The 10,073-nt window shown below is 45.5% G+C and overlaps 1 protein-coding gene and 1 pseudogene across 1 annotated transcript in view; both read left to right on the forward strand.

Moving 5' to 3' along the window:
* Nup214 (nucleoporin 214) overlaps positions 1-10,073 on the forward strand; it is an 84,779-nt gene that overhangs the window by 8,457 nt on the left and 66,249 nt on the right. Inside the window, exons 8-11 of the mRNA XM_021193519.2 lie at positions 4,726-4,832; positions 5,640-5,706; positions 6,773-6,899; positions 7,946-8,107. Coding sequence (XP_021049178.1) covers positions 4,726-4,832; positions 5,640-5,706; positions 6,773-6,899; positions 7,946-8,107 — 463 coding nt within the window. The remainder of the gene's footprint in view (positions 1-4,725; positions 4,833-5,639; positions 5,707-6,772; positions 6,900-7,945; positions 8,108-10,073) is intronic.
* LOC110318459 lies at positions 1,483-3,170 on the forward strand (annotated as a pseudogene).

Here is a 10,073-nt window from a genome sequence, read left to right on the forward strand (position 1 = left end):
TATTTGGGGGCTTGTTACAGTTTTACAGGATTAGTCCATGATCATCATAGCTTACAGGTATGGCACTGGATAGCTGAGAACTTTACATCCTTAGTGGAGCAGCAGATAGCGAAAGAGACACTTGGCCCAGTGTGGGCTTTTGAAATCTTACACCCCACCCCCCAGTGGCACACTTCCAACAAAGCCATACCTCTTAATCCTTCCCAAACAGTTCCATTACCTGGGGGACCAAGCATTCAAGCATATGAACCTATGGGGGCCACTCTCATTCAAACCACCACAAGAATGATTGAATTATGAAGTTTTTAAAAAATGGATAAAATGTGTTTACTTATGCTGTAGTTTAGAAAAGCAAGGAAATAACTTGATTTTTAGAAATTATTTATTTCATGTGAATGAGTGTTTGCCTGAATGTATTGTATGTGTATTTTGTGTGTGCCGGGTGCCCACAGAGGTCGGAAATTGGCATGAGATCCCCTGAAACTGGAGTATGATTGTAAGCCACCATTTAGGTGCTAGGAACTTAACCCAAGTCCTCTTGGGTTTAGAGGAGTAAGTGCTCTAAACTACTGAGCTGCCTCTCCAGCTTCTATCTTATTTTTAATATTCATTTATTTATCAAATATTTAAGAGATGCAGGTAGTATGTGGGGTACTGCTTTAAAGCTGAGCATACAGAGGTGACCAGGTCAAAGTCCTGGCTTTGGGGTAGTTGATAATTTGTAGTCAGAAAGTAATGGGGTTTGGGGGTGGAGAGAGGAAAGCAGACAGGGCAGGGGATGACTAGGGCAGCCACTGCAGACAGGGTCAGTGCAGGCTTTCCTGAAGGCTTCCGCTGAGCAGAACTAAGTGGAGCCCACGGGTGAAGAACAATAACATGAGCTACAAAGCGTTGCCAAGCTGAGGGCATTGAAAGCAGAGGATGCTGAGCTTGCATTTTCCTGTTAGAATTGGGCTGCTTTGCTTTGCCTGAGATGGGGTCTTACAGTAGCCAGGCTATGGTCGGCTTAGCCTCAGATGCACACTGTCTTTATGCCTCAGCTCCAAGAGTTGGAATTACAAGTGAGCTTCTGTGCCAGCTTCAAAATCCATAAAATTATTGAGAAATGTTTAGTATAGAAGAAGTCAGCTACTAAGGCCAGCTCTTTTCTGGGGGTGATGGGATTTCAAAACAGGGTCTCTCTGTGTAGCCCTGGCTATCCTGGAACTCATTCTATAGAACATGCTGTCCTCAAACTCATCGAGATCTGCCTGCTTCTTCTTCCCACGTGTTGGTATGCTTCACTGTCTCCCAGCAAGCAAGAAACAACTTGCTGTTTTAGTATATAAATTTCCAACTGTCCACTTCCATTTTCTTGTTTTGGAGACAGGCTTACTGTATGTATAATCCTATTGGTCCTCAAACTCTTAGCTCTTCCTGCCTCTGTCTCTAAGTGCTTGGTCAGGAAATATCAAAATAAAACAGAAGGAGGGAGAGCTGCTGCTTCCCTGGAGACGATGGATGCTATTATCACATCCCTCACACCCTCCAATAAACGCTACAAGAATTCTGCAGCCCACACAGCTATAGAAACCCCATCCTCTTTGAGCTCTGTACTCTTCCTTGTCAGTGTGTCCGTCTCATGCTCTAGATGATGTCAGAGCAGTACCTGGCAGATGTCCTTCAGGTTGTAATGTAAGACCTGAGTCCTGACCACCCAGTTGTTTTGGAGAATCATGTTGTAACAGATGATGGTGAGCCTGCTTTCAATTGCCAGGATCCCTCTATAAAGTCTTTCCTGTACTCTGTTAACCAGATGATGTTTGTGGTTGGATAGCATTGAGGCCAGTTTGCAAGCTCTCAAGGCTACTTGCAAACTCCTGGAAGACAATCTAGACCTGGTCACCAACATACAGCACAGTCCCATCCAGGTCCCCATGGTGGCTGGTTCCCCACTTGGCTAATGCAACAAAGTGCTATGCACTGTTCCTGGGTGTTGGTAGAACGCCATTGTGGTAAGGTGCCTGGTCAGGATGACAGCCACGATGAAGATGGGGAGAGTGGAGAGCGGGTCAGAGAGCAGTCACTCCGTATTTAGCTGAGGCCAGCTGGGAAGCCAGAACATTGGAAACAACATGACACTTGGCACCCTGAACTCTGAGGAAGACTATACCAACGACACCTGGCTGGACGATGAGACTAATCCTGAGGTTCAGTGCCACTGCGTCATCATTCCCTCCAATATGCTGCACACCAGCACAGACTTGCACAGCCGAGAAGATGGCACTAACTGCTGGACTACCTCTTCCCCCCATGAAGTACAGGCTGTGACTAGCCTGTGAGGCCAGGGCAAACATAAGATGCAGCAGCTGGACCCCCACTATCTGTGGCCTCGTCTATAAATTTGGAATCATGGAATTGGACCTGTATCAGGTCAGTTAGAACATTGACTCTGAGTGCCATACAGCTTGCCAGTGGAAGTAGCGAGGCTAGAGCATGGTGGTTAAGAGCTTCTCTTTGAGGACACCATCCTCATCCTCATAGTGCCTCAGAGACCATGATAGGCACCCCTCTACCTACCAGTGAACTACCACAGTCATAGCCACAGGTGCGACACTACATGTTGTCCAACGCACAGTAAATGCAGATCCACCAGATTGGAGAGGATGGTGATCCTTCAGGGTCACTGCCACATTGCCCAGGCTCCTTAAGGGGAGCAGGTACACATCACACAGGACAGTGAGGGCAAACTGCAGATTAATCACGTTGGTTAGGATGGATAGTCATGGGGCCTGTGCCAGAATCTCTTTCCTGTCAGTGGTGACTCAGTGGCTGGGGTAATCGCTCTCAGCTTTGGCCTGTGGGAGGAGACACGCTTGATCTACCTGGCCTGCTAGAAAAGAGATGATCCAGGTACTACAGGGTGCTCAGCTCATAACCATGGCTTCTTCAGACCCTGCTGCTAAAGGAATAGACAGGTTGTAGCTGCAGGGCAGTGACACTCAAGTTTAGTACATCCAGCTGGCGCCTATGAGCAACCCCACAGCTGTAGCGCAAATGGGCATTGCAGTCCATTCTGCAACCGGAAATGCAGCTTGAACATGGAGCCATCTAGATCTAGTGAGTCCAGGCATTGTCCCCTGCTCTCTTGCTTTAGCAAGCACCTGTGGCTTCTACAGGGCATCTGAAAGCTCCTCTTCCTGGGGAAAGGTCCTGGTCACCCCCTGCTAGAAGGTGCCTCAGGATTTGAGTCTCACTGCTGGTCTCCAGAAGAGAAGCTTAGCTTGAAGCATGTTCAGTACATTCAGAAAAACAACAACTATAGTACTTTGTTTAAACAGCTTTTTAAAACTTGGTGTTTATAACAAAAACAAAATGGAGAGAGAAAAAAAACCCAAACCAAGCAAGCAAGCAAGCAAACAACAACAAAAAAGAAAACTGCAGAAACAATTGTGCGCTAGCAGAAGCCTGGCTGTGTGCTCCCACAGGGTTGTGACGTAGGTGTACCATAGACACACAAGCAAGGATTCTGTCACTGAGTTATGTTTTTAGCCCTTCCTTGGTTTTCTGAGGCAGGATCTTGCCCCAAGATATTTCAGTTTGTCCGTGAACTTAAAATTAGCTTGCCTCTGCCTCCCAACTGCTGGGACTCTATGCATGTTCTGCTGTGCCCAGTTGACGTGCCCTTCCTCTTTTGACGAGCTTTATAGAAATCGTGTCTCTCGGGAAGGTTATACCAGTGTTCTGATTCACCACCACCAGGGCTCTCCGCTCAGGCTTTAGTGTGTGTGTGTTTGTCCACATTTACACAGAGCCAGTATGTAAGGAGCTGTCTCGACGCTTTTCTTTTCTTTTCTTTTCTTTTCTTTTCTTTTCTTTCCTGACTTTCTTTCTTTCTTTCTTTCTTTCTTCCTTTCTTTCTTTTAAAAAAAGATTTATTTATTTATTTTATATGCAAGTACGCTGTAGCTGTCTTTAGAAGAGGGCGTCAGATCTCATTACGGATGGTTGTGAGCCACCATGTGGTTGCTGGGTATTGAACTCAGGTCCTTCGGGAAGAGCAGTCAATATTCTTCACTGCTGAGCCATCTCTCCAGCCTTTCTTTCTTTCTTTCTTTCTTTCTTTCTTTCTTTCTTTCTTTCTTTCTTTCTTTCTTTCAGACAGGATCATCTCATACTGAACTGGGAATCACTTTGTAGTGCAAGATGGCCTTAAATTTTCAACAATCCTGCTTCAGCCTCCCAGGTGCTAGGATTATATAGGATTATAAGGCTGTTGTAGTAACTCTTGGGTGTCTGCTGAGGTTCAGTTTACAATTACATTTATCGAGATGTCTTCTCTTATAATCTTAGTAAGTTTTTTTCCGTGGGAGTAATATTCACAAAAGTACTGGCTAACTCCTGATGCTTCCTGTGGTGGACCAAGAATGGCCAGTCAGTGAAGGATTCTTCACAGCCCCTCAGATGGGCTCTGAGGAAGGTGAGAAAACCATGTAACATACAGACTGAGTGATTCTCCCCGTGTGTCCTAGAGAAGGACATGGCAGAATGCAGTTCCTATTCAGTTGGCTGGTGGTTGGGTTTCTGTTCCTTAGGTTACCCAGTGCACCTTCAGAGCTCATCCTATATGTGTGCACAGACTCTTGTATCCACTTTCTGGTGATGCTTGAGCAATTTTGCCTTGAGATTATGAGCTGTGTAGAGGCCAAAAAAGCTCCACATATGATTCCCTTCTCTTGTTTATAGAAAAAGGAAGAAAAGCATCCAGAAATATTTGTGAACTTCATGGAGCCCTGCTACAGCAGCTGCACAGAGAGACAACATCATTACTACCTCAGCTACATCGAGGAGTGGTGAGCAGAGCCTTCCTGCTCTCCCTGTCAGGCCACAAACCTCAGTCACTGACTCAGTGGGGACTTGTTCAAGAGAGGGAAGGACAGCTGAGAAGCCCTCAGTGTGAGGAGTGGATGGGTAGTAATGTCCTTTGTAAGGAGGCAACTTCCCAACCCTCACCTGTTTGTACTCAATATGTGTTAGTCTTGAAAAGTCTAATACACGTGTCTCAATAAGTCTGTACTCACTGCGTAGTCTAGGCTGGCCTTCAACTCATAGAAGTCTGCCTGCCTCTGCCTCCAGGGATGGGACTGCCACCATACCCAGCACCACAAAGTCCAATTTTCTTAACCATAGCGAGTGATTCCAATGAAAATATTGATATCATTTATTTGTTTGCTTTGAAAAAGTCATTTGTAGCTCAGAGTACCCTTAAATTCACAGGCATCCTGCCTCAGCCTTCTGAGTGCTGGGCTTACAGGCGTCAGCTGTCACACCTGCCTGACACATACTGATACTTAAGAAACCCATTTAAGGTTCTCCCAGGGCAGCCTTTGGAAGTCCATGGAAGCCTCTCCTTTGTGAGCTGGGTTTCCCTGTTGTGGGCCAGGGTTCTTGCTGCAAGCCCAGCCAGGTTCTGTGTGCCTCCCTAGTCTTTGCATGAGTAGTAGTGGGCAGGTTTACTAAGGCTTTTTCAAACTAAAAAGCTCAGCACCACCTCTATCACATTTCATTCTCTTACCAGCCCAGTACCAACACTGCAGACCCAGTCAGGTTCAGGCTGTTGAGGAGCTTGAATGTAATGGCCTTTTGGTTTTGTTCTTAAGGGATTTAGTGCTGGCAGCATCTGCAGCTTCTACAGAAGTTAGCATCCTTGCTCGACAAAGTGATCAGGTAAATTACTCCTTTTTTCTTATTTTGATGTTGAATGATGCTTTTTTTGAGAGAGGTAACTGGTTAAGACTAATGAGGGCTCGTTCCTTTCAATGAGCTATTATTGCAAATTCTAAATAACAGCAATAACTTTCTCCCTTCCTTCCCCCTCCCCTCCTATATGGATGTTTTTACTCGGTTGGGGATTGATCCCAGAGCTTTGTGCACATATGGCAAGCACTCTACCAACCTTGTGCTACATCCCAACCTTGGTATCTTTTCTTGTTACACTTGTCGCATCAACATAATGCCTTTCTGGCTGTTGTCTCCGTCTTTCTGTTTGCAGTCCTCACACTGCCACTGTCTGCATGCTGGCCTGCAATGGTTATCAGATCCTTTGGTTTTGTTTGCAGATTTATTTAAGAGTTAGGGTCAGCTTGGTTTGCAGCCCTGGGACTGTCCCTTCCTTACTTGGCACAGCCATGTATGTTAGTGTGTGCTCTTCTGGGCCTCAACAACTTCTGTTCTCTAGCTTCATTACTTGTCTCCTGTTCCCTTCTAACTCATGCTTCCCAGGGGTCAAGACAGAAGGCTAGGCAGAATGAGTCTTAAGAACCAGGAATTATTTGTTGGATGGAATGGAGCCTAGCCATGAAAACAAGGAGCAAGAAGGGAGTTACTTGATAGATATAGAAGCTTCTTATGGGGTGTAAGCAGCTGGCCAGTGTGAGACATGAGGAAGAAAGGACCTAATGTTGCCTTCTGTCTCAGCAATTAGTGACACAGGCACCTGCAGAGGGTGGCTGTTGAACCACCTTGTCATTGTCCTTAGGAACTGCCAGGTTATGGGAGGCACCTACAAGGCAGGGATGGGTCCACCAGGTGCTAATAAAGTAGACTTAACCACTCACAGGCTGGGGCACTTGCGGCTTTTAGATGTTGTTGCAGGTGTCAGAGGCTCCTTCCTCATCAGCTCAGGAAGCTGAAGCAAGTGCACCACGTGTTCTTTGGTGATTGATTGAATGGTGCTGAGAAAAAGCAGTGTAAAACCCTAAGCCACACATGTTTCTGTCATGTCTCCCCCCAGACTAATTGGGAATCTTGGCTACTGGAGGACTCTAGTCGAGCTGAACTGCCTGTGACAGACAAGAGTGATGACTCCTTGCCCATGGGTGTTGCCATAGATTATACCAATGAAGTGGAAGTCACCATCAGTGAGTGTTGCCTAGTGTGTGCTGTAGTAATAGCTGTGCTCTAATGGTTGATACTTAGAAGCCATTAGCACATCTCTACCTACAGAGTGGTGGGAGGTGCGTCATGACAATGCAAAGCTACCCAAAGATGGGGACTCATTGCCAACACCACAGCCAGACACACTCAATGTACACTGACTGAGGATGGAACAGTTGAATTTCATGACATAGTTTCTGCCCATTCGGTTCCCTAGTGACCTCACAAGTGTCATTGTCAGCTGGCAATGCACCCAAACCTGGGTTCAGGGAAGAATGAGGGAGCAGTGCTCTAAGTTTCTGTTTTCCACATGGGACTGCACATGTTCTCTGAGTATGCCTTTCCCCTGTGGAGGTTAGCAGTGTGGCCACAGTGACAGATGTCATGGGGCAGCTGAAGAATATCTGCCTGCTTAAGCTTCACTCTGCAGAGCTGTCCTACTCAGATACCATTGACTTTGTCCCTTCCCTGGTTTGGTAGGCACATTTGGTCTGATGAGCTTGTATTCTTTTTCTCTTGTGTACTTATGACTCAACTGGGAATGAGTATAAAGCAGCTTAACTCTGTCTGGGTGTGTGTGTGTGTGTGTGTGTGTTAAAGAGCCATTTTGTCATTTCCTTTTTTTTTTTTTTTTTTTTTTTTGTGGTTTTTCGAGACAGGGTTTCTCTGTATAGCCCTGGCTGTCCTGGAACAGACCAGGCTGGCCTTGAACTTAGGATTAAAGGTGTGTGCCACCACTGCCCGGCCATCTTGTCATTTCTATACCAAACCCATCATTGCCTAGAGACTCCTGGCTTGTCAGGGTAGTGTTGCACCTGCCTCCGGAATGGAGGAGCTTGGGAGAGTCCAGGGCTGCTAGAGTGTCCCACAGGGCCCAGCAGGATGTGGTGATCTAATAGTGACGAGCTCTTGATGCAGCTGCTGTTGCGAGAAGCACTTGAGTACCTTTCATGCAGGGCAACCTGCCCTTCAGGTTGGGCCTGGAAACTGATGTGGCTCTTTTATCAGCTCTGTTCTCTTTTTTTTACAGATGAAGAAAAGACTCTTCCGCCTGCTCCGGTTCTCCTGTTACTTTCAACAGATGGTGTGCTTTGTCCATTTTATATGATCAACCAAAATCCTGGGGTTAGGTCCCTAATCAAAACCTTGGAACTGATCTCAACAGAAGGAGAGCGACAGCCTAAGTCCTCAGGTGTGTGCCTCTGACTCCTTTGGCAACCCATGAGCATCTCCGGGGATGAAGGTGACTTAAAGGTGTATGTAATCACTTACACACAGTCAGTTTACTGCAGGAAGGTCTTGGCTGATCTTGTCCTGGAACATATGTACATGCACATCTTTACCTCACTTAGTCCCCAGGCCAATTCTCCAACCCTTACTGCACATGACAGAGAAAGGAAGGTCAACCATGTTGATCCAAACTCTGTTGTATGACCTGTGTTAAAGAACTGTTCAATCATGAGAGTTAGTCAAGCAGATGATTGTTCACAGATAGTTTAAAATGTAACTGAAAAATGTTTATTGACAGCAAGGAAGTAGAAAGATGTGTCAAGAAGAACCACTGTGTGTTATGTTACGCTTCTCTAAAAAACAGAGTCCACATACAGAAACACGGGAAGGGGGCTGTTAAACTCTAGTGGCTCTTTCTGGCTAAGAGGAATATGGAGACTTTAGTGTCTCATTTCTATTTCATTATCTTTTGATTTGTTTTCCCCCCTCCTCTTTTAGGATATTGTCAGGTAATATCTGTATTGCAGAAAAATTAGAAAATCCAAGAACAGGTTTCGTAGACCATCAAGAAATAACATAGTCTGTATTTTGGGATGGAATCTTGGTCCGCACATAGAGATGCTAATCTGTATTAATCTGTATTGTCTTTTTTTTTTTTTTTTCTTTTCTTTCCAGTATTGTATTATTTGTGAGAAGAAAATGTCAAACTTGTTAGAAGGCCCCTCCCACCCCATGTATTGGAATTTTACTGTTTTTCTCCTCTTTGTTCCTGTGAGAGTGTAACTGATGCTTTTCTTCTTCTGTGGCTAAATGCCCCCAGTGTCTCTAGTTCCACCTAAGCACTGCTGACCATTAGGGTGGGATATGGCTGGTTATGCTTGGTGATGCTTTCATGCTGTCCTGTAAGGCAGAGTGACTCATGCGTCATGGATGCTGGCACACGTTGCCAGAGCTATACCGAATTTCAGTTACAGGGGGTGGGAAAGGGGGTTTGTACCTTATGTTCTCCCCTGAGACTTTTCATGAGCACCTACACCCAGCTTCAGTCTGTAGTGAGCAGGGCTGCCCATCAGGCCGACACCAATGGGTGGTTGTTTCTGAGCACTGTTCTGCATGAGGGACTATGGCCCACCATTGAGTGCCTGAGCACAGCCGTGGGTGGCGGCTGTTAGCTTTTTCTAGAGCCCCTTCTCTTTCCTTTTCATCTAGTGCAGGGGTAGCAGCTGTCCCCTGGTCTGTCCTGGGACCTGCCCTGAATGGCTAAGGCAGAGTCAGCACTTTGGAAAAAGACATTAGTGGTTCTGTCTGTTCCCACATAGCAGCCCCAAGACTGGTGTTGATTTTCTAGTAGTAGCAGGTTGAGGGTCTCCAAATACTCCATTCTAATCGTCCTGGGAAGAGTGGCTATAATTTTTTTTTAAGTAGTGGCCTCAGTTTTTCCTTCTGGTCTAATCCTAATGGGTGTGGTAGTGGTTTATGTCTACATGTTTCTTTGAAGTCTTTATCTCTTGCTAGTCTCATAGCTATGGTGTAGAAGAGGTAGCTGAGTAACCTTAGAGAGTAGCCTTAGGTATTCTTCTAGAAGTGACAGGATGTCAGAAGGGGTGATTTTACTCTTGTGTCCCCTCCATGCTTTTGAAGATAAGATGTTCATCTCTCATGAACACCAGCTGACATCTTAGCCTAATGGCCAAAGCCAACTAATGTAAATTGGAAGCGCACTTACTTTTTTTAACGTATTTATTTATGTAGTTGAATTGATATTAGTAAGTTGGGAAAGTAGAACAAATTCTTTTTTTCTTTTTAAAGATTTATTTATTTATTATATGTAAGTACACTGTAGCTGTCTTCAGACATTCCAGAAGAGGGCGTCAGATCTTGTTACGGATGGTTATGAGCCACCATGTGGTTGCTGGGATTTGAACTCT

This window comes from Mus pahari, chromosome 3 (genome assembly GCF_900095145.1).
Source record: "Mus pahari chromosome 3, PAHARI_EIJ_v1.1, whole genome shotgun sequence".
NCBI classification, from domain to species: domain Eukaryota; kingdom Metazoa; phylum Chordata; class Mammalia; order Rodentia; family Muridae; genus Mus; species Mus pahari.